The sequence below is a fragment of the Pan paniscus genome, chromosome 1 (assembly GCF_029289425.2).
Source record: "Pan paniscus chromosome 1, NHGRI_mPanPan1-v2.0_pri, whole genome shotgun sequence".
Classification (NCBI taxonomy): Eukaryota; Metazoa; Chordata; class Mammalia; order Primates; family Hominidae; genus Pan; species Pan paniscus.
Window position 1 is genome coordinate 197,643,314 of NC_073249.2, and position 23,795 is coordinate 197,667,108.

Here is a 23,795-nt window from a genome sequence, read left to right on the forward strand (position 1 = left end):
GTGGTTCATGCTTGTAATCCCAACAAGACAGGCAGATCACTTGAGGCCAGGAGTTTAAGACCAGCCTGGCCAACATGGCGAAACTCCATCTCTACTAAAAATACAAAAAGACTAGCCAGGTGTGGTGGCAGGCACCTGTAATCCCAGCTACTTGGGAGGCTGAGTCACGAGAATCATTTGAATCCAGGAGGTGGAGGATGCAGTGAGCCGAGATCACACCACTCTACTCCAGCCTGGGTGACAAAGGGAGATTCCATCTCAAAAAAGAAAAAAAAAAGTTACCTATCACCCCACTACCAAGGGGGATAAGCCCTGTTGACAATATTAATGCATGTCCTTCCATTCTTCTTTCCCTTAATATAAGCTTCTAGGCCGGGCGCAGTGGCTCAAGCCTATAATCCCAGCACTTTGGGAGGCTGAGGCGGGCAGATCACGAGATCAGGAGATCGAGACCATCCTGGCTAACACGGTGAAACCCCGTGTCTACTAAAAATACAAAAAATTAGCCAGGTGTGGTGGCGGGCACCTGTAGTCCCAGCTGCTCAGGAGTCTGAGGCAGTAGAATGGCGTGAACCCCGGAGGCGGAGCTTGCGGTGGGCCGAGATTGCGCCACTGCACTCCAGCCTGGGCGACAGAGGGAGACTCCGTCTCAAAAAATAAAAATAAAAGCTTCTTGAGCTAGAGTGTGCGTAAAAGGACACTTCCTAACTAAAGCAGGAACCCCCTCAATAGTACGGATTCAGCTAGCACATACTTGCTGAGCACTTACTAGCTACAGGTACAGAGAGGGCTGCGACACTGATGTGCCCTCTGAGAATTCACAGGCTTGATGAGCAGGTGAGTCACGTGGCCAGAGCACTGTGGTGAGTATTCACCGTGCACCAGACTGTGTGCAGCGCTTGACTTACCCCTCCCACAACCACCTAGACAGGGGGTGCAGTTCTAACCTCTGTTTTATACTTTTAAACAATGAGGCCCAGGCCGGGCGCAGTGGCTCATGCCTGTAAACCTAGCACTTTGGGAGGCTGAGGCAAGTGGATCACCTGAGGTCAAGAATTCGAGACCATTCTGGCCAACATGGTGAAACCTCGTCTCTACTAAAAATACAAAAATTAGCCAGGCATGGTGGTGGGTACCTGTAATCCCAGCTACTTGGGAGGCTAAGGCAGGAGAATTGCTTGAACCCAGGAGGTGGAGGTTGCAGTGAGCCAAGATCGTGCCATTGCACTCCAGCCTGGGCTTCAGAGAAACAGTGTGTCTCAAAAAAAAAAAAAAAAAACAAGGCCCAAAGAGGTCAAGTACCTGCCCAAAGTCTAGTCAGCAGGAGAGCCAGGCTTGACCCCACATTTGAGCACGCCGCTTCAGCCCTATACCTGACAGACAGCCCCTGCGGCAGACCTCAATCCCAACGTCATTGCAGGGGGAAGCGTTGTTACGGGTGTAGGCACTGGAGCCACAATGGCTGGGTTCAAGCCCCAGCTCTGTGACTTACTAGCTGTGGGCCTGTGGAAAGTTAGGCAATACGTGAAAAACAATCCATGCCTCCGTCTCTTCATCTGTAAAATGGGGGTTATATAAACCCTCTGCCTCTGAAGGGTGGTCTAACACGGGTCCCCAGCCCCCAGGCCGCAGACCAGTACCAGTTCGTGGCCTGTTAGGAACCAGGTCACGCAGCAGGAGGTGAGCGGTGGGTGAGCGAGCATGGCCACCTGAGCTCTGCCTTCTGACAGATCAGTGGCAGCATTCGATTCTCATGGGCATGTGAACCCTATTGTGAAGCACGCAGGGAAGGGATCTAGGTCCCATGCTCCTTATGAGAATCTAATGCCTGAGAATCTGAGGTGGAACAGTTTCATCCCAAAACCATCTCCCCCACTCCAGTCCATGGAAAAATTGTCTTCCATGAAACCGGTCCTGGTGCCAACAAGGTTAGGGACCGCTGGTCTAAAGGACACTGGGCGATATACAAATTGCTGTACAAATGATGGATGGACTTCGGCTTTCTCATCTCTAAAACAAGGTTGTTACGAGGATTCCCTGAGGCAGTGCATGCAAAATGCTTAGAACTGTGCCTGGCACATAGTAGAAACCTGGTAAGTGTCAGCTAGTCTGATTAGATGAAGTGCAGCAGGGATACAGAAGAGAGAGGGCTTGGCTCCCAGGAGCTACTTTCTACAGCAGGTGGCAGTCAAGGGGCACTTAAGACCAAACTACCCAGCAGCCTCAGGGACAGAAGTACCTGCCCTAGGACAGCAGCTCCTTCCATTTGGTAGTTTTGAAAGTCTACCTTGTGTTGTCCCCAAATGTGCCTGAGGTCATCCTTAATCAACAGACTCCTAGAAGAGCCAGGGAGTGGGGAGGGGAACATAGGTTAAGTCAAGCATGTGAACTCCAGGCTTATTCACTTAAAAATTATGTTAGCCTCAATCCTGTATGTCAGCTGACGTGGGGGTGTGGGTGTCAGACAGCAGGTACTGAGAAGGCACCTCCTGCAGTGAGAAGATGCTTGTCATTGTTCCCTGCACCGTCCACATCATTCCTTATCTGTAGAGCTGTTTCCTCACGTTGATTCTTAGAATGAGCATTGGCAGATGAAGAGATGAGGTCTGGGCCATTTTCACTGCATCACCCTAGGTCGGACACCTGTAAGTGAGAGCAGAGCCAAGGCTGAACTCAGGCCTCGAGCTCATCTGGGGAGAGCATGTTTCTTTTCAGCACTTAATCAAAGCCTGACTGGGTGGGTTAGATCAGTGGATTCCCAATCCTGGCTAAACATACAAGTCATCCAGAGCGGGGGTGTGTGTGTGTTTAATATACATTCTCGTCTCCTGATTCATTGGGTGCGGGATTGGACCTAGGAATCTGGTTTCTTGGTTGTTTTGTTTTGTGTTGAGATGGTCTCACTGTGTTGCCTAGGCTGGAATGCAGCAGTGCAATCTCAGCTCACTGCAGCCTCAACCTCCCAGGCTCAAGTGATCCTCCCACCTCAGCCTCCTGAGTGGGGCCACAGGCATGTATCACCGTGCCCAGCTAATTTTTTTTTATTATTATTTGTAGACACAGGGTCTCACTATGTTGCCCAGGCTGGTCTCAAACTCCTGGGCTCAGGCAATCCTCTCACCTTGGCCTCCCAAAGTGCTGGTATTACAGGTGTGAGCTGCCATCCCCAGCATGCATTTATTTATTCATTCATTCATTTATTTTTCTGAGACAGGGTCTCACTCTGTTGCCCAGACTGGAGTGCAGTAGTGCGATCAGGGCTCACTGCAGCCTCCATGGCCTCAGGTGATTCTCCCACCTCAGCCTCCCGAGAAGCTGGGACTACAGGCATGCCACCTTGCCCAGCTAATTTTCTGTACTTTTTTTGTAGAGATGGGGTCTCCTTTTGTTGCCCAAGCTGGTCTTGAACTCCTGGGCTCAAGTGATCCACCTGCCTCAGCCTCCCAAAGTGCTGGGATTATAGGCATGAGCCACTGCGCCCAGCTGGAATCTGTATTTTTCAACCTTTCCCAGAGATTCTGAGAGCAGGGTTTATAAAGGAACCAGGGTTGGAGTAGAAGCGCCATGGCAGGTTCAGGAAGGGCTCTGTCTCTGCCTTGCATCCACTCTTTGTTCTCTTTGGACTCTTCAGGTGTGGAGGAACCATGGTAACCTATGGGGGGATGGCCAAGCAGCCCGTCGTAGCCTCTGTGGTAAGCTGGGTGCGGAGGGAGGCATGCCTGGAGCCGGGCCGGACACCTCAGCCAGGCCACATTCCCTGGCACGACAGCTGTCTAAGCTTAGGCAATGCCCCGTTCCTGGAGGGGAGTCTGTACCCTTAAGCGGTACCTGAAGTTCTTGCCCTCAGAGCCCAGCATGTCCTTCCTGTGTCTGCAGAGCCTGCTCATTTTTAAGGATCTCAAACTTCGAGGCTTTTGGTTGTCCCAGTGGAAGAAGGATCACAGTCCAGGTGAGTGCATGGCCCAGTGCCAAGAGTCACAGATGAGGGCAGTGCCTAAAAATGGCAGCAGAAATGACCAGCTATTCTGAGCCCTGGAGGGGTGATTGGGTCCCCAGCCCCACAGAAGGATCAAAGAGAATAGCCTTAGTCCAGCTACAGTCAGCAAACAGTTATTGGACTAAACTGGGTTAGTCTTAGGGGCACAGAACAAGACAGACACTGCCCCCGTCCTGAAGAGCTGACAGTGGGGAAAGATGGATAGCCAAGCAGAGAGAATAGACTCTGGAGCCAGCCTGCCTGGGTTCAAATTCTGCTTCCACACTACTGGATAGAGGTTCTGCCTAGCCAGCAGTGGGACCTTGAGCAAGTTACTTAATCTCTGCCTCAGTTTAAATGTCATAAGTTTAAACTCTTGTTAGCCGTGTTTGACAGAGGAGGAAATTGAGGTTCAGAGTGGTTAAGTAGCGTGCCCAAAGTCACCTCCCCGCAGGGAGGTATGAGGCACGATGTAAACAGATCATCTCCCTGTTCATCTCCTGGAGGACTGGCTCCCCAGAGCGGGATCTCCAAACTCAGGACAAAGAATAACATGGAGTTATCCAAGTGAAGGGGAGGAAGGTGGTGGCATGAAGGCAGTGTTTCAGGCAGAAAAAATCAAAAATCACATGTGCAACTAGGCACTGAAGTGGTTCCAAGCGACCTGGAGCACTAGATCTGAGCTGGGGCTGGAAAATTGGGTGAGTGGGTTGTGACCAGGTTACAAAGGCCTTATAAACCTGATTAAGGCATTCAGACTCACGGGTTTTTTTGCTGTTTTGGGGGGTTATTTTTTTGAAACAAGGTATCGCTCTGTTGCCCTGGCTGGAGTGCAGTGGTGTGGTCACAGATCACTACAGACTCAACCTCCTCGGTTCAGGTGATCCTCCCACCTCAGCCTCCCAAGTAGCTAGGACCACAGGCACATGCCACCACATCCAGCTAGTTTTTGTATTTTTAGTAGAAATGGGGTTTCATCATGTTGCCCAGGCTGGTCTCAAACTCCTGGGCTCAAGTGATCCACCCACCTCAGCCTCCAAGAGTGCTGGGATTATAGGCGTGAGTCACCACACCCAGACAAGACTCACGCTTAAAAGCAACTGAGGAGCCAGTATATATGACTAGATTTGAAGGCTGAATGAATTTATGTCTATGGAAAAACACTTCTCAGCCGAGGCCTTCACTTCTCAACTTCCTGTACTATATAGGGTCCTTCGCAGGAGGCAGGCCCAGGAAGGGGATGTTGGTGGCGTCAGGTCGTTGGGTTCTAAGGGAGTCCTGGGCTCTCAGGGAGAGCTCCATTTCCTGAGCAGAGCTCGACTGTTCCACATCACTTGGCGTGCCAGGCACACCCACTCCCTCCCTGGGCCTCCTCTGGCCTCCCTGCCTCCGCCATCCTTTTCCTCCCACCATTCAGTGCTCCTGTCTCCACTGCGGCCAGGTTCTGTGAGTCTGTGCCATCTTAGCCACCACTCTGAAGGGTGGTCTCTGCCTGCCTGCCCCTCAGCCCCTAGAGCCGCTCCTATGTTCCCCTCTCCCCACCTGGACCTCACTGTCCTAAAGACAGGCAGGGACCAGGCTGCCTCCACAGCCACCCTATCCTTGGCACAGCCAGGACTCTCAAGGCTTTATTGGAGCTCGGTGCCAGCTCCTGCCCATAGGGCAGCCCCGTGCCACATCTCACCAAGCCCCAGCTGCTGTTCTCCTGTCTGATTTCCTCCAACCTCCCGCAGACCAGTTCAAGGAGCTGATCCTCACACTGTGCGATCTCATCCGCCGAGGCCAGCTCACAGCCCCTGCCTGCTCCCAGGTCCCGCTGCAGGACTACCAGTCTGCCTTGGAAGCCTCCATGAAGCCCTTCATATCTTCAAAGCAGATTCTCACCATGTGATCATCCCAAAAGAGCTGGAGTGACATGGGAGGGGAGGCGGATCTGAGGGGCTGGGTGCAGGCCCCTCAGTTGGGGCTCCCACCTTCCCCAGACTACTGTTCTCCTCACTGCCTCTTCCTATTAGGAGGATGGTGAAGCCAGCCACGATTTTCCCCAGGGCCAGCCTTAAGGTATCTAATAAAGTCTGAACTCTCCCTTCCAAAAAGTAGAAGTCATCCCTGTCGAGAAGGACCATCACTGTGCACTGGTCAGCTCACAGCACCAAGAGGCCCCCTTCCTGCTTTTCTGTCATGTGTTCCCCCAGTAATCATTTTCTGACCACCCTGAAAGCAAAGCCTGGGTGGGTACTGGCAGTGCAAAGGCCAGTAGGCCACCATCCCTGGCCCCAAGCTGCACAAGCCCACAGAGGAGGGTCCTGTAGAACGAACGCTTTGATGTGCTTCTCAGGTAGCCTGCGGCCCAGTCCAGGGCTTGGGGAGGATCAGCTGCATGGAAGAGTGAATGCCAGGCTGAGGTCATCAGGGCCCTGAGGAACTTGGACGTAGGGTCTCCACTCTCATGGAACTGCCCTTCTAACTGGAGACATAGACAATATACCAGTGGTTCTCAACCAGAGGCAATTTTACCCCCAGGAGACATTTGACAATGTCTGGGGATATTTCTGGCTGTCACAGCTTGTGAAGGAGGTTGCTACTGGCATCTAGCAGGCAGAGTGAGTGCTGCTGTCAAACCCACCACAGGACACAGAACAGTCTCCTGCAACAAAGAATTACCCAAGGCCTGTCGCGGTGGCTCACACCTGTAATCCCAGCACTTTGGGAAGCCAAGGCAAGTGGATCACTTGAGCCCAGGAGTTCAAGGTCAACCTAGGTAACGTGGTGAAACACCATCTCTACAAAAAATACAAACATTAGCCAGGCATGGTGCTATGCACCTGTAGTCCCAGCTACTCGGGAGGTTGAGGTGGGAGGATCACCTGAGCCTAGGAGGTCTAGACTGCAGTGAGCCATGATCATGCCACTGCATTCCAGCCTAGGCAACAGAGCAAGACCCTATCTCAAAAAAAAAAAAAAAATCTAGCCCCAAATGTTCAATGTTCATGAGGTCGTTGATAAACCGTACATTAAACAATCTCACAGTAATTACCATAGTGACTAATGCTGTAAAGAAGATATGTGGGGTGCTGTAAGAGCAGAATAAAGATCTTGCCCTAGGCCCCAGGGACAGGGGTATGCTTCCTCGAGGTGAAGTTTGAAGGTGGGCTCTGACAAATGAGTGAGCTTTATTCAGGCCGAGAGAAGAGCTTGACGTGACTTTTTGGTATTTGCTTCACAATTCATTTGCTCAAAGCAAAGAACAGAGGCTTCAGGGTGTCTCCCTTATCACCTGGCCCTCTGTACCCTGCACTCAGGAGCCTCGTTCAGGACGTATTTATTGAGTGCCTAGTGTGTGCCCAAAGCTAAGGATACCAATGAAAGAAGTGCCGCTGGCCCTCAGGTTGCTTAGCCTAGTGCAAGATTGACCAGTGCAGTATAATGATGAGGTCACTGACATGGAGGTGTTCAGAGGGCCTTGAGAGGACACACAGGGGCCCCAGTTCTGCCCGAGGGCATCAAGGAAGGATTCCTAGAGGAAGTGTCTCCCACAGCCAGTCTTGAAAACCGAGCAGGAAACTGCATACCAAGCAAAGCCAACAGCACGTGAGAGTTTAGAGGCCTGAGAGCCTGGCACTCAGGGAACTGCAGTCAAGTGTAGCTGCTGCCTTAGACGTGGGGGAAATGTGGGAACTGAGGTGCGAGACATGGGCGAGGTACAGATCATAAAGGACCATGATGTCAGGACTTACCCTGAAGCCCTAGGGAGGCACCAAGGGATTTTAGGCAGTGGAGCAATATGGAAAAAACTGGCTCGGAATGTTTTTTTTTTTTTGAGACAAAGTCTCACACTGTTGCCCTTGCTGGTGTGCAGTGGGCGATCTTGGCTCGCTGCAGCCTCCACCTCCTGGGTTCAAGCGATTCTCCTGCCTCAGCCTCCCGAGTGGCTGGGACTACAGGTGTATGCCACCACACCTGGCTAATTTTTGTATTTTTAGTAGAGATGGGGTTTCACTATGTTGGCCAGGCTTGTCTTGAATTCCTGACCTCATGATCCACCCACCTCGGCCTCCCAAAGTGCTGGGTTTACAGGCGTAAGCCACCACACCCGGCCAGAAGGTTTAATTGCATGCCAGTTTGAACACGGACTCCCAGCATAATCATCTTTTCTTTGGAAGCATCTTCTGTGTCCGCTGGAAAAAAGGACTCAGCTTCAGCCTGGGGCTGGGAAAGGTCTGCATTGCCCTCTGGGGAATATTTGCCACCTTCTGGGCTCAAGATCAGCCCCAACTCTTTCCTGGTCCCTGTCCTCTAGGTTAGTGGAACAGGTGATTGTACAGATGATCAGTGCAGGCAAGTGAAAAAAGCCTAAGAAGGAGGGAAGGCTGCCAGAGGCCACAGGAGTAAAATTAAGATTAGGTTCTTTAGGCCAGGTGAGGTGCCTCACACCTATAATTAGACAGGTGTGCTGGTACATGCCTGTAGTCCCAGCTACTCAGGAGTCTGAGGCAGGACAGTCACTTGAACCTGGGAGGCGGAGGTTGCAGTGAGCTGAGATCACGCCACTGCACTTCAGCCTGGGCAAGAGAGAGAGACTCTGTCTCAAAAAAAAAAATAGGATTCTTCAAGGGGAATCCATAAGGTTGGGGTTTAGGGAGAGTGGTGAGCCTGAGTCCTGGTGAAGGAGCGGGCCCCTGGTGCCCACTCTAAGAGCAGGCATACAGGAATGTTTGTAACACCACGCTTCAAGATCTGGAGGAACGTGCAGAATGCCTGAGAACAGTGAAGGCAATGATTCCTTGTACCTTTAGGGGTCTGGAGGTGACATTTGGGCTGGTCTTCAAAGGATGATTATAATTTACTCAGGGAAGGGTGACAAGCATTACAGACTAAGAGAGCAGATCAGGCAGTTACAGAGACAGGGCATTTATGTTAGAACTGTCTCATTTTCTCCATTCTCTTCCTGAGAATTAAAACTTACAACTTTTAGGTGGGTACATGGCAGGCCGGAATAAACACTGTTTCTCTGCATCCCTTGCAGCTAACAAGATCTGCCCCCCAAGTGATGTAAGCAGAGGTGTTAGGTGTCAGTTTCTTAGGAACCTCTTTTTTTTTTTTTTTTTTTTTTTTTTTTGGAGAGATGATGGAGTCTTGCTCTGTCACCTAGGTTGGAGTGCAGTGGTGCAATCTCGGCTCACTGCAATTTCTACCTCCCAGGTCCAAGTGATTCTCCTGCCTCAGCCTCCCGAGTAGCTGGGATTACCTGCCACCACGCCCAGCTAGTTTTTGTATTTTTAATAGAAACAGCGTTTCACCATGTTGGACAGGCTGGTCTCGAACTCCTGACCTCAGGTGATCTGCTGGCCTCTGCCTCCCAAAGTGCTGGGATTACAGGTGTAAGCCACTGCGCCCTGCCCAGGAACCTCTTTAAAATATAGCAGGCCTGCATCCTGTACCTTTTTCTTCCCCTTCCCCTTCCACCCTCCTTATAGCTGTGGTACACAGACATGATTCCTGGAGTTTACCCAGCCATCTTTGACTACGTTTTTTTTGTTTTTTGTTTTTTGTTTTTTTTGAGACGGAGTCTGGGTGGCGCGATGTCGGCTCACTGCAAGCTCCGCCTCCCGGGTTCACGCCATTTTCCCGCCTCAGCCTCCCGAATAGCTGGGACTACTGGCGCCTGCCACCGCGCCTGGCTAATTTTTTTGTATTTTTAGTAGAGACAGGGTTTCACTGTTAGCCAGGATGGTCTCGATCTCCTGACCTCGTGATCCGCCCGCCTCGGCCTCCCAAAGTGCTGGGATTACAGGCGTGAGCCACCGCGCCCGGCCTTGACTATGTTAAGAATGGGACAGCAGCAAGATCAAAGGAGCCTGGCTCCCTGACACCCAGAATCCCCAACTGCCCACCTCAGGACTTGTTTTACATGAGAAATAAGCATCTGTTTTATTCAAGCCCCTAGTATTTGGGGTTTCACTGAACCTAATCCTAAGTAATACAAATTCAATGATTTAACTTAGATTGAAATCAAGTCAATCTGAAGCCAAAAAAGGGAATTGTGGCAGTTTATGATTCCCAGCTAAGGAATTTGGACTTTATTGTGTTGGCAGTAAGGAACAAAAGATTTCTGAGACAGAAGATCAGAACTGTGCTTTGAAAAAAAATCCCTCCAGCAGTAGCCCGGAGGACAGTTTGGAGGAGGGAAGCACTAAAGAAAGATAAAATCAGAGACTCCCAGGTTCTGAATTTCAGGTAGGTAAGCCCACCCCGCCCCCTTCCACTAAATGTCAAAGACCAACCAGGGGTTGCCGACATTTCAGAGGCCAACATTGGAAAGGAAACAGTGCCAAAAGAGAATCGGACTTAAAATGGATCCTCTCTTCTCTACCTTACAAGTGCAGGAGATTGTTTTTAATTTCAGACGGTCCAGGCACCGCGGCTCATGCCTGTAATCCCAGCACTTTGGGAGGCTGAGGCGGGCAGATCACTTGAGCCCAGGAGTTCGAGACCAGCCTGGGCAACATGAGGAGACCCCCCCCCTCATCTCTGCAAAAATACGAAAATTGCCCAAGTGTGGTGGCTCACACCTGTAACCCCAGCACTTTGGGAAACTGAGGCAGGCAGATCACCTGAGGTCAGTTCCAGACCACCCTGGCCAACATGGTGAAACCCTGTCTATACTAAAAATATAAAAATTAGCCAGACACAGTGGCTCACGCCTGTAATCCCAGCACTTTGGGAGGCCGAGGCAGGCGGATCACCTGAGGTCAGTTCGAGACCACCCTGGCCAACATGGTGAAACCCCGTCTCTACTAAAAATACAAAAATTAGCCGGGAGTGGTGGTGCACGCCTGTAATTCCAGTTTTTCGGGAGGCTGAGACAGGAGAATTGCTTGAACTCAGGAGGTGGAGGTTGCAGTGAGTCGAGGTCGCACCATTGCACTCCAGCCTGGGCAACAAGAGTGAATCTCTGTCTCATACAAAAAAGTTAACATAGGCTGGGCGTGGTGGCTCACGCCTGTAATCCCAGCACTCTGGGAGGCTGAGGCAGGCAGATCATGAGGTCAGGAGTTCAAGATCAGCCTGGCCAACATGGTGAAACCCCGTCTCTATTAAAAATGCAAAAATTAGCCGGGTGTGGTAGCAGGCACCTGTAATCCCAGCTACTCGGGAGGCTGAGGCAGGAGAATTGCTTGAATCCGGGAGGTGGAGGTTGTAGTGAGCCGAGATCACGCCATAGCACTCCATCCTGGGCAACAAGAGTGAAACTGTCTCAAAAAAAAAAAAAAAAGACAAATAGGCATTACCTGCTAAAAAAAAAAAGCTTGAGCGCACCTGAAGCCCTGCAGATTCATGACTCTGCCATCTCTCCCTGTCCTCTTCTGGGATCATCCACCCAGTGACTACCTATAGTTGCTGCCATAATATTGGTAAATGGAGGCCAGGCGCAGTGGTTCATGCCTTTAATCCTAACACTTTGGGAGGCCAAGGCAGGCAGATAGCCTCAGGTCGGGAGTTCAAGACCAGCCTGAGCAACATGGAGAAATCCCGTCTCTACTAAATTAATTTGTACTAAAAATACAAAATTAGCCGGGCGTGGTGGCACACGCCTGTAATCCCAGCTACTCAGGAGGCTGAAGCAGGAGAATCGCTTGAACCCGGGAGGTGGAGGTTGCAGTGAGCCAAGATCACGCCACTGCACTCCAGCCTGGGCAACAAGAACAAAACTCCGTCTCAAAAAGAAAAGAAAAAATATATATATTGGTAAATGGAGGCCGGGTGTAGTGGTTCACGCCTGTAATCCCAACACTTTGGGAGGCCAAGGCAGGCAGATCACTTGAAGTCAGGAGTTTGAGACCAGCCTGGCTAAAATAGTTAAACCCCGTCTCTACTAAAAATACAAAAATTAGCCGGGCATGGTGGCAGGCACCTGTAATCCCAGCTCGTTGGGATGCTGAGGTAGGAGAATTGCTTGAACCCAGGAGGTGGAGGTTGCAGTGAGCCAAAATTGCACCACTGCATTCCAGCCTGGGCAACAGAGTGAGACTCCATTTCAAAAAAAAAAAAAGTAAACTCCAAATCCTTCCCATGATCCTTGAGGCCCCTCAAGATCTGGTCTCTCCAGGAGTTCGAGGCTAGCCTGGCCAACATGGTGAAACCCCATCTCTACTAAAAATACAAAAATTAGCCGGGCATGGTGGTGTGCATCTTTTTTGTTTGTTTGTTTTTTTGAGACAGAGTCTTGCTGTGTTGCCCAGGCTGGAGTGCAATGGCACAATCTCAGCTTACTGCAAGCTCCGCCTCCTGGGTTCACGCCATTCTCCTGCCTCAACCTCCCGAGTAGCTGGGACTACAGGCGCCCACCACCACGCCCGGCTAATTTTTTTGTATTTTTAGTAGAGACGGGGTTTCACCATGTTAGCCAGGATGGTCTCGATCTCCTGACCTCATGATCCATCCACCTGGGCCTCCCAAAGTGCTGGGATTACAGGTGTGAGCCACCTCGCCTGGCCTGTGGTGTGCGTCTTTAGTCCCAGCTACTTGGGAGGCTGAGGCAGGAGAATCGCTTGAACCCAGGAAGCAGAGGTTGCAGTGAGCTGAGATCGCACCACTGCACTCCAGCCTGGGTGACAGAGTGAGACTGTTTCAACAAAAAAAGAAAAAAATTTTTGATAAATGTGTTCTTTCTTGGGATATGAGATAATTACGCCCACTTTCCTCAGGGGAAGACTGAGGCCGAGAAGAATAAAGCTCTTGCAGCCAGGCGTGGTGGCTCACGCCTGTAACCCAGCACTTTGGGAGGCTGAGGTGCGCAGATCACCTGAGGTCAGGAGTTCGAGACCAGCCAACATAGTGAAACACAGTCTCTACTAAAAATACAAAAAAAATTACCCAGGCATGGTGGCTCATGCCTGTAGTCCCAGCTACTAGGGAGGCTGAGGCACGAGAATCGCTTGAACCCGGAGGCTGAGGTTGCAGTAAGCCGAGATCTCACCACTGCACTCTAGCCTGGGCAACAGAGTGAGACTCGGTCTCAAAAAAGAAAAGAGAAAAGCTCTTGCATTAACCTGTGTGTGCCAGGCTGTACTTGTGCATGGAAACTCTCAGAACACCCACCAGCCCCATGCTTATTGTCATGCACCATGCCCTGAGTAAAGCACTAGGCCAAGCCAGAGCAGCTGGAAATGGTGGAGAAGAGAAGGCTCAGTCCTGGTACAACATCTGCTTGCATCTGAAGGCAGGAACATTCCTGGGAAGACAGCAGGGCTAGCTGAAAGGTAAGTGGAAAGGAGACATTGGCACCTTATGAAAGAGAAAAAAGAGATTCTTAGAACTTTCCTATGTCATTGAGATGTTAATGTCACCACTTTACAGAAGCAGCAGCCTCCCAGAGATGTGAAGTGAGTTTTTCCAGATCACACAGCAGGCAGCAGAGCTGGCACTAGAAGCCAGATCCCCTGACCATATCTGGTCACTACAGCAGACAGTCCCAATTCTTTTGGCTCCACAGGTGGCCTTGGAGGTCCCACTCTTCTCACGACTCCTTGATTTTGTTCTTGACATGTTAACTGGAAGAGCGTTCAAATTTCCCTGAGTCTGTGTCTCATGGGGAGGCATGAGAAAAAGGCAGAATCAGGAGGCCATTGAAGTAGTCCAGGTAAGAGATTATTTATGTATTCATTCAATAAGTATTTTAAACGCTCTTTATGTGAAAGGCACTGTTGTTAGGTGCTAGGGATAGAGCAGGAAACAAAAAACATGGCCCCTGAGACCAGCGAGCTTACATTCCAGTGGTGGAGAAAGACCATGCACAAGTAAATAAATAAACCAGGTAATTACAGACTGTGTAGTAAGTGTTGTGAAATATGACAACACTTGAAATAAGGTGGACATGGAAGGCCTGAGGCCTGAATAAGAAGGAGCCAGCTGTATTCCAGGCAGAGGAAGTAGTGCATATCAAAGCCCTGACTGTGAACAGTCTGATGAGGCCTGAACTAGTTTAGGAAGTAGGAATGGAAAGAAGGGATGAATTTGTGAATATTTAGAAGGAATAATCAGAGGGACGGACTGAATGCAGTGGTTGAAGGTTGAACTTTGGCACCTCGCTGATGGTGGGTGCCACTTGCATTGGGGAAGGAGGAGCAGGTTTTAGGGACAAGCACTTCCCCTCTGGAGGGCTCTCTTTCCCATCTGTACAATAGGTTAATATAACAACCAAGCTTAGTGCTAGGATTTTTGTTTTCGTGGTTTTTTGTTGTTTTTGTGTGTGTGTGTGCATGTGATGGGGTCTCACTCTGACATCCAGGCTTGAGGACAGTGGCATGATCACAGATCACTGCAGCCTCAACCTCCCTGGGCTCAGGAGATCCCCCCCATCTCAGCCTCCCAAGTAGCTGGGACTACAGGCATGCACCGCCATGCCTGGCTAATTTTTTTTGTTGTTTTTTCTGCAGAGACAGGTTTTTGCCATGTTGCCCAGGCCAGATTGCTAGTTCTTAAGAATGTTATGTTCCTCACACTTACTGAATTCCAAATGAATTAAAGATTATGGCTGGGCAAGGTGGCTCACACCTGTAATCCCAGCCCTTTGGGAGGCCCAGGCGGGTGAATCACCTGGAGTTGGAAGTTCAAGACCAGCCTGACCAACGTGGAGAAACCCCGTCTCTACTAAAAATACAAAATTAGCTGGGCGTGGTGGCACATGCCTGTAATCCCAGCTACTCAGGAGGCTGAGGCAGGAGAATCACTTGAAACCGGGAGGCGGAGGTTGCAGTGAGCGGGGATCGTGCCATTGCACTCCAGCCTGGGCAACAAGAGTTAAACTCCGTCTCTAAAATATATATACATAAATTAGCTTGGCATGGTGGCACGGGCCTGTAGTCCCAGCTACTCAGGAGGCTGAGGCAGGAGAACTGTGTGAACCCAGGAGGCACAGGTTGCAGTGAGCCAAGATCATGCCACTGCATTCCAGCCTGGGTGACAGAGCAAAACTCTGTCTCAAAAAATAAAATTGAATTAAATTTAAAAAATAAAATAATAAATAGGAGGTCGGGTGCAGTGGCTCATGCCTGTAATCTCAACACTGGGAGGTCCAGAAGGGAGGGTTGCTTGAGCCCAGTTGTTTGTTTCTTTTTTGAGACAAAGTTTCGCTCTTGTTGCCCAGGCTGGAGTGCAATGGCACGATCTTGGCTCACTGCAGCCTCCGCCTCCTGGGTTCAAGCTATTCTCCTGCCTCAGCCTCCCGAGTAGCTGGGATTATAGGCGCCTGCCACCATGTCTGGCTAATTTTTTGTATTTTTAATAGAGACAGGGTTTCACTATGTTGGCCAGACTGGTCTCGAACTCCTGGCCTCAGGTGATCCACCCACCTCGGCCTCCCAAAGTGCTGGGATTACAGGTGTGAGCCACTGTGCCTGGCCTGAGCCCAGTAGTTTAAGACCAGGCAGGAAAACAACGAGACTCCATCTCTAAAAAAAGTAGAATAGGCCGGGCGCTGTGGCCTGTTTTTGAGATGGAGTTTTGCTCTTGTCACCCAGGCTGGAGTGTGATGGCACGATCTTGGCTCACTGCAACCTCTGCCACCTGGGTTCAAGCAATTCTCCTGCCTCAGCCTTTTGAATAGCTGAACTACAGGCCCACACAATCACACCTGGCTAATTTTTTGTATTTTTAGTAGAGGTGGGGTTTCCCCATGTTGACCAGGCTGGTCTTGAACTCCTAACCTCAGATGATCCTCCTGCCTCAACCTGCCAAAGCGCTGGGATTACAGGCGTGAGCCACCGCACCCAGCCACTAATTATTACTTTCAAAATAGATTTCTTGCTGGGCACGGTGGCTCACGCCACCTCACCTGAGGTCAGGAGTTTGAGACCAGCCTGACCAACATGGTGAAACCTAGTCTCTACTAAAGATACAAAAAAATTAGCCAGGCGTGGTGGCACATGCCTGTAATCCCAGCTACTTGGGAGGCTGAGGCAGGAGAATTGCTTGAACCTGGAGGCAGAGACTGCAGTGAGCCAAGATAGTGCCACTACACTCCATCCTGGGCAACAGACCAAGACTCCATCTCAAAAAAAAAAAAAGCCGGGTACAGTGGCTCACGCCTATAGTCCCAGCACTCTGGGAGGCCAAGGCAGGCAGATCACGAGGTCAGGAGATCAAGACCAGCCTGGCCAACATAGTGAAACCCCTTCTCTACTAAAATACAAAAAAATTAGCCTGGCGTGGTGGCAGGTGCCTGTAATCCCAGCTACTCTAGAGGCTGAGGAAGGAGAACGCTTGAACCCAGAAGGCGTAGGTTGCAGTGAGCTGAGATTGCACCGCTGCACTGCAGCCTGGGCGACAGTGCGAGACTCAGTCTCAAAAAAAAAAAAAAAAAGTAGAATAAATAAAAATTTAAAAATAAAATCCAGAATCAAAGAAAAATAAAGGATGGATAAATTGATCCCATAAATATCTAATGTTTTTGCATGGCTAAAAAACACTCTTGGCAAAGTCAAAAGTCAACAAATGGAAAAAATATTTGCAACTCATTTGACAAAGAGCTGATTTTCCTAATATATAGTGAGCACCTATGAATAAGAAAAATGGGTAAAGGATATACACAGACAGAAATAGGAAAATATATCTCAAACATATGAAGAGAGACTCATACCTCTGCAAAATATGGTATTTGCAAATTAAACCACTTGGAGATAACATTTTTCACCTCTCAGATTGGCAAAGATCAAAAAGTTTGATAACACGGTGTTGATGAGGATATGAGGAAACAGCCACTTAAGGGGAATTGAGCAATAACTTATCAAAACACTGACCCAAATATCCTATTTCTAGGAATAGATGATATATAGAGAGAGAGAGAGAGAGAAAGAGAGAGAGAGAAATGCAAAGTTACTGCAGCAGTGTAATAACAAAAGGTTGGAACTTATTTCAATGTCCTTCACTAGGGCACTGGCTAAATAAATTACTGTGTATAAAATGGTATGAACCATAAAACTAGTCCTTTTATACTCTTAGGGAATGATTTTCAAAATATATTTTGTGTAGAACCATATGTATAGTATCCTACTATTTGTTTTATAAGGGTAAATTAACCTCCTAAAGGACATTTCAGAAACTGCCTCTGGGAAGAGAAACTAAGTGGCTGGTGGACAGCGAAGACTTTTCACTGTATATCATTTGAACCTTGAGTTATCCTTTCAAAATATTCAAAAAACAAAAACAAGCAAAGAAACAAAACCCTTTGTGGTTCTAGGTACATGGAGTTAGTGAGAAGGGAACCAATATTTATTGAGCTCTTACCATGTTTCAGACACTGTTCCAAGTACTTTCACATACACTACCCCATTTAGTGACCTGTGTAATCCTTGAGATGGGTATACATTATTCTAATTTTACAGGTTAGAAAATAGATTGGATAGGCCAGGCGCAGTGGCTCACGCCTGTAATCCCAGCACTTTGGGAGGCCAAGGCGGGCGGATCACCTGAGGTCAGGAGTTGGAGACCTGCCTGGCCAATATGGTGAAACCTCCTCTCTACTAAAAATACAAAAATTAGCCGGGCGTGGGGGCGGGCGCCTGTAGTCCCAGCTACTCTGGAGGCTGAGGCAGGAGAATCGCTTGAACCCGGGAGGCGGAGGTTGCAGTGAGCTGAGGTCGCGCCACTGCACTCCAGCCTGGGCGACAGAGCGAAACTCGTCTCAAAAAAAAAAAAAAAAGAAATAGGTTGGATTGTGGTCAAGTAATTTACTCGGCGTCATGCCTAGTCTAGCTCCAAAGCTCCAGCCTTCTCCGCTTCTCACACTGCTTCTATTTAAGCAGTGTCCTCTTAAAAATAATACTGGTCTCATTTATTGGGCACTTGATATGACAAAACTACTAAGTGCTTTATGTACGTATTCTCATATAATTCTCAAGACAACTCTGGAAGGTAGGAACTACTCTCCCCCTTTTACAGAAAAGATAAAGGAGGGTCCGAGACATCGCGCGTAACAAGCCCAAGGTCACGGGTACACAATCATTTGGAAGCTAGGTTTGGTTCCAAAGCTCCAGCTCCAAAATCCAAACCACACCCGGTTCAAAGGACAAAAGCAGGAACGCTCGCTCGCTGGGCTCTAGGAGGTGCGGACACTTCCGGGGAGGGGCGAAGCCAGCTGGCTGCTGAAGGCGGTGCAGGAACCCCTTTGGCGAGCTCGCGCGAGGACGTGCCGCAGCGCCGCCTGTCGATCACCTTGCCCCGCCCCACGTCGGCGCGCCCCCGGGCAAGCTCCTCCCCCAGTCCTGGCCGAGCGGGAAGCGAACGCGCGCTCTCTCCGGTTACCTTCCGCCTCGGGGAAGGGCGGGGGAAGTGGAAGCGCGCGCTCGCGAGCTGCGTGCTCGCGTACGTCGCCGGGGTTCGGCTGCGTCCGTCCCGCCGCCCGCCCGTTGCCGCCGCCGCCGCTGCCGCCGTGCTCTCGCTTTGCCCGCCGCCGCCTGAGGGGGGCTGGGGCCGGGGCCAGCCATCACTGCCGTTGCCGGGATGCCGCGGGTGTACATCGGCCGCCTGAGCTACCAGGCCCGGGAGCGCGATGTGGAGCGCTTCTTTAAGGGCTACGGGAAGATCCTGGAGGTGGATCTGAAGAACGGGTGAGGAGGGCGAAAGAGGGTCCGGCCGGGCGGGGACAGACCCCATAGGTGGTGGGGAGGCCGCGGGGACGGGAGAGGGACGCCTGGTCCGCGCGGAGCGGCTACCGGCCTAGCCAGGCTCCGCCATAGTGGCGGCGCCTCGGGGGCGCGGGTAGGCCCCGGTTCCCACTGCGCCTGCGCGGGTGGGGGTGGTGGAGGCATAATGGGAGCTGTGCTGAGGCCCTGAGTGGGACGGGGAGAAGGAAAGCCCGAGTGGGGCTGGTGCTCCGGGCAGGGGGGCACAGCTCCAGGGCGCCCGGGAGACCTGGGTTTTCCCTTCCTAGGCCCGGAACTGGGGCCCTATTCGTTTCTGGGTAGACACCAACCTTTCCCGCCCTGAGGACTACTGGAAATAAACAGGATTTCCTGCTCCCTTTCACCTCTTGCCCGGTCTCATGGATCAGACGGTCACAGCGCGTCTTCCCCGAGGACTGGAGCCTTGGAGGGAGGCCCTTTATAGCCGTGTGCCACGCTTTTTTGGGCGGGAGACTCCAGTTTGAGTAGTCTAGTGACAGTTTCGAAAGTATCGTCTTGCCGTGCTGAAAGCCTTCACCGTTCCCTCTGCAAGAGTAAATTAAAGTCTTAACTCCTTAAGACTCCGTGCAGAGTTTCCACGCTGTGGTTTCCGTTTTCCAACTTACCGAAAAATTGCTTTCCCGTTGTAGAATTTGTTAGGAGAATAGTGGCCACTCTGGCTAGTATCTGCGTCTGGTTAACACAGACGGAGACGAAATTGTTAACTTACTGCCTCCCCCAGAGTATGATCTATTACTTGTATTCTTAATCTACTTCGGCAAAAATAGTGCCAGCATGAGCTACAGGTTTTAGGGAAAACTGTTGAGGAATCAGGCCTGGAGAAAATGCTCAACGGGGAAAACTGGGAACCAGGAGATGTTAGGTAGGGCTTGGAAGGCATGGATATAAAATTAAAAGGACTGGGGTGACATTTTAGGACACTAAACCTTGGGTGTTAGAGAACTCTTGGCTTAAAAAAGAAACTACTTTGCAACAGGTGTAATATAGCTACCGTTTACTCCCCAGGGTTATGCTAGTAACTGACACCTGAAACATTTTGAAAGTTACCTAAGTATGTTTCACGTATGAGAAAACTGGTAGCTACCGTATTCTCAAATGATTATCTGGGTTTAAAAAGCCATTTCAAATTAATTGTTAGAATAGTTTTCTTTCTGAGGACGTCTTTAGTAAAGTACTGATTTCTTTTACAGTAAAAGGCTTAAAAAACTACTTTTCTACAGTAAAACGTTCAGTTCTTAAGGATATATTGAAGTGGCGGGTAGACGTTATTGTATACATATCATATATGTGAAAGTTGAAACTCCAGTTTTTTTCAGAGCCCAGCTAAATTGACAGCGTAACTAACTTTTGTGGACAAAGTGTGGATTTTGAAGCCAGCCAGGCCTAAGTCAAATCCTGGTTCCACCACTTACTACGTATGGGCAAGTTACTTCTCTGAACCTGGTTGCTCATTCATGTGGAAAAGGAAGATTAGAGATAATAAATGTAAAGCATTTGGCTTAGGCAGTAAGTGGCAGCTATAATCAGAGGGATGAGGAAACATCTTTGCTTGTTGGTGTTTGATAACATAAAGCGTGTTTGGTGAGGTCTATTTTCTAATGTTACTCAGGTGATAGTGTGCAGGAAATGACAGGACTGTTAATGGGAAACTGATTCATCAACCAAATGTATTGATAACCCATCAACAAAATGTCCACCACTGTGCTAAATGAATTGGGGGAGGAGGCAGAAAACAGTTCTGCTCTTGAATAAATTAAGCATTATGACATGTGCACTTTGAATTAAGAAATGTTTGCTTTCGCTTTAAACTCTAACTAGTAAAACTTGGAATGATTTGCTTGAAAAGATGTGTTGAAATGGCTTTGAAGAATAGATTAGAGCTTGAAGTGAAGAAATTTAGGTTTCTGGGAATAGTATATGTCGTAGTTGGGGCTCAGGCATGGTGACTTGTGCCTGCAATCCCAGCTGAAGTGTGAAGATTACTTCAGGCCAGGAGTTTGAGACCAGCCTGACCCCATCTCTACGAAAAAAATTTTTTTAATTAGCCACGCGTGGTGGCACTCGCCTATAGTCCTAGCTACTTCAGAGGATGAGGCAGGAGGATCACTTCAGCCTAGGATTTCAAGGCTACAGTGAGCTATGATTGTGACACTGCACTCCAGTCTGGGTAACAGCAAGACCCCCATCTCTAATAAAATAAGTACAATGATGACTTTTTTTTGCTTTTTGATGAATAGGGAAAAAATATTTTTTTAATGTCATAATTGGTGTTGAAGACATGGTCCAGTAAGAAGCAATTATGAAAAATAATAATCTAGCATGGATCAAGCCTTATGAAGAATCTAGAAATTTAACAACATAAACCAGAAACAACGACTATTAAGATTTTACACTAAAAATTCAAAATCAATGAGTAGGAATTCAAAGGCTCTGGAAGGAAGAAGTGAGCAACCCAAAAGGAAGATGGAGCGATAAGAGGAAAGAGCCTTTCAGGACCCTAAATACCTGGGTGGTTTTTTTAAGGAACTGTTCATTCTTACAGTTATGCTGCCAAACCATGATATGCATGAAATGTCATTGAAAGTCAAGGTTGAAATGAAGTCATTTTAGAGTTTCAAAGACAGGTATGACAGTCACCAAACAGCACACAATATGACCTCCTGGCATCATTGAAGAATCATTACAGAGGAAAACGACTTCTGGGAAGAAGACCAATGGTAAAGATGTATTTCAAGCAAAAATTGCCTGTATGGCAAAAACGCTGGAGAGTCTGAAAGGAAGGAGTGAGTACAAAAGAAAAAGCATAACTTAGCTACGTATGTAAGCTTATAGTCCCCTAGCAGAAGGGCAGTGGATCTCCCTACTGAGAAGCATGTTTGAACATATCTAGATTGTGATTAGTAATTGAAACTCAGAGGCCGGGCGCGGTGGCCTGTAATCCCAGCACTTTGGGAGGCCGAGGCGGGCAGATGACGAGGTCAGGAGATCGAGACCATCCTGGTTAACACGGTGAAACCCCATCTCTACTAAAAATGAAAATAAAAATTAAAAAAAAGTAGCCGGGCATGGTGGCAGGCACCTGTAGTCCCAGCTACTCTAGAGGCTGAGGCAGGAGAATGGCGTGAACCTGGGAGGTGGAGCTTGCAGTGAGCCGAGATCGTGCCACTGCACTCCAGCCTGGGCGACAGCGAGACTCTGTCTCAAAAAAAAAAAAGTAATTGAAACTGAGAAACAGATTTTGGATGCTTTAGATAGGTCTTTGAAGAATTGCTGGAGTTCAGATTTGTAGAAGTGAGATGTATCAGTAGATATGTTAGGCTGAAGGGTTGTAAGTTAAGTTTAGAATTAAGGCATAAAATGCTTGTCTAGACCAGTCACGGTGGCTCACACCTGTAATCCCATCACCTTGGGAGGCCGAGGTAGGTGGATCACTTGAAGTCAGGGGTTTGAGACCAGCCTGGCCAACATGGTGAAACCCCATCTCTACTAAAAATACAAAGATTAGCTGGGTGTGGTGGTGGGCACCTGTAATCCCAGCTCCTCTAGAGGCTAAGGCAGGAGAATTGCTTGAACCTGGGAGGTGGAGGTTGCAGTGAGCGGAGATTGCATCACTGCACTCCAACCTAGGCAACAGAGCAAGACTCTGTCTCAAACAAAAAAAAAAAAACTTGTGTAATAGGAAGATGACCAAATAAGGAAACAAATGAGTTCTTCAAAGGAGATTTAGTGTTCAGGAAAGCATTCTATGGACCCTGAGAGGATTTGGAGAAGAGATATGTAAGCAAGAGTTCATTGCCTGCCATTTTATTACACCAGCCAACGCTAATGTAGATTGCCACTGTTTTAGAGAACTTTTTGAAAGATGGTTTGGGACCACAGATACAATGAAGATCTCCCAGGATCATATAGACCATTGCAGTTCCCATTAAGGTCTCCTACTTTTCTAACCCGCCCCATAAACTTCAAGAGTCACTGCAAGGGCCTGGCACGGTGGCTCACGCCTGTAATCCCAGCACTTTGAGAGGCCAAGGCAGGCAGATCACCCAAGGTCAGAAGTTCAAGACCAGCCTGACCAACATGGAGAAACCCCGTCTCTACTAAAAATACAAAGTTAGCCGGGCGTCGTGGCACATGCCTGTAATCCTGGCTACTCGGGAGGCTGAGGCAAGAGAATCACTTGAACCTCAGAGGCATAGGTTGCGGTGAGCCGAGATCGTGCCATTGCACTCCAGCCTGGGCAACAAGAGCAAAACTTCGTCTCAAAAAAAACAAAAAACAAAAAGAGTTACTGTAGGGAAGGGAGGGGCAGGAATCCTAGATACACGTCAAGGAAGCAACAATATTAGCAGCACTTGTTTATACCCTTTCAGCTCTGTGGTAACTTTTGCTGGCTTTGATTGTATATAGATTTTATTTTTTATAATAAGCCATTTCATGTAAAGTGTGAAAGAATTTTGAGTACAGTAGTTGCCCTTTTGTCACAAAATCTTGTGGTTTTAGTCAGATCTTTATATCTTAGCTTTTCCATATTTTAGTTAATGAGTAAAACTTACCACATATTAAGATGATTTTGCCTGTCTAGTAGCTAGAAGGATAAACCCCCAGATCATTGAAATTTATAGTTTTATTTTTTAGTTCAAGTCATGAATTAAAACTCTCAAGGGAAACTTGGATTTAAACTTCAGAACCTGTGTTTCATGGAACAGTGAAATCATGAATAGCCTGAATTTTCAGGGGATGTTGTGGTCTGTTTAGTCATGCTATCTAATTATTACCAGAAAATTTTTGTTTTCGCCCTTGTTTAATGCACCATAATTTTTTTAATGTGGAGTTCAAGACTCTTCGAGTGAGGCAGGTCGTTGTGTGTGTCACTGCTCACTGGAGGGCATTATTAAGCCTTAGATACTGAGAAGAATTACTGCCAACCCCAGCACCTACACAGGGATTTTTCTCTTTTGACTCCTGAATTCTTGACAGATTAGGAAGTATATAGTTAGTTTAATGTTCCAGGTTGCTGGTTTCTGGTTAGATGAGCTGTTACAGTATTTTTTTCTTTTTTTTTTTTTAAGTTTTTAGTTTTTAATTCTCCCAAGGCTTCTCCCAAGGCTCCTCCCAAGGCTCTGTCATTCATCGTT

General features: G+C 48.7%; 2 protein-coding genes across 7 annotated transcripts in view; both read left to right on the plus strand.

Annotated features, from left to right (window-relative positions):
* Positions 1-6,072, plus strand: part of MECR (mitochondrial trans-2-enoyl-CoA reductase) — a 37,123-nt gene extending 31,051 nt beyond the window's left edge. For 3 of the 5 annotated variants that reach the window (XM_003828107.6, XM_034959692.3, XM_063593532.1), the window contains 3 exons: positions 3,632-3,692; positions 3,877-3,949; positions 5,710-6,072. In XM_003828107.6, the coding sequence (XP_003828155.4) occupies positions 3,632-3,692; positions 3,877-3,949; positions 5,710-5,867 (292 nt within the window). In that variant the 3' untranslated portion in view covers positions 5,868-6,072. Of the gene's footprint in view, positions 1-3,631; positions 3,693-3,847; positions 3,950-5,709 lie in introns of all 5 variants that reach the window. The other 2 variants (XM_034959665.3, XM_034959675.3) reach the window with 2 other exon arrangements.
* An 11,917-nt stretch (positions 6,073-17,989) lies between these two features.
* The window catches only part of SRSF4 (serine and arginine rich splicing factor 4), a 34,190-nt gene continuing 28,384 nt past the window's right edge, over positions 17,990-23,795 (plus strand). Inside the window, exon 1 of one of the 2 annotated variants that reach the window (XM_034959655.3) lies at positions 17,990-18,585. In XM_034959655.3, the coding sequence (XP_034815546.1) occupies positions 18,479-18,585 (107 nt within the window). In that variant the 5' untranslated portion in view covers positions 17,990-18,478. The remainder of the gene's footprint in view (positions 18,586-23,795) is intronic. The other variant, XM_003828106.5, reaches the window with a different exon arrangement.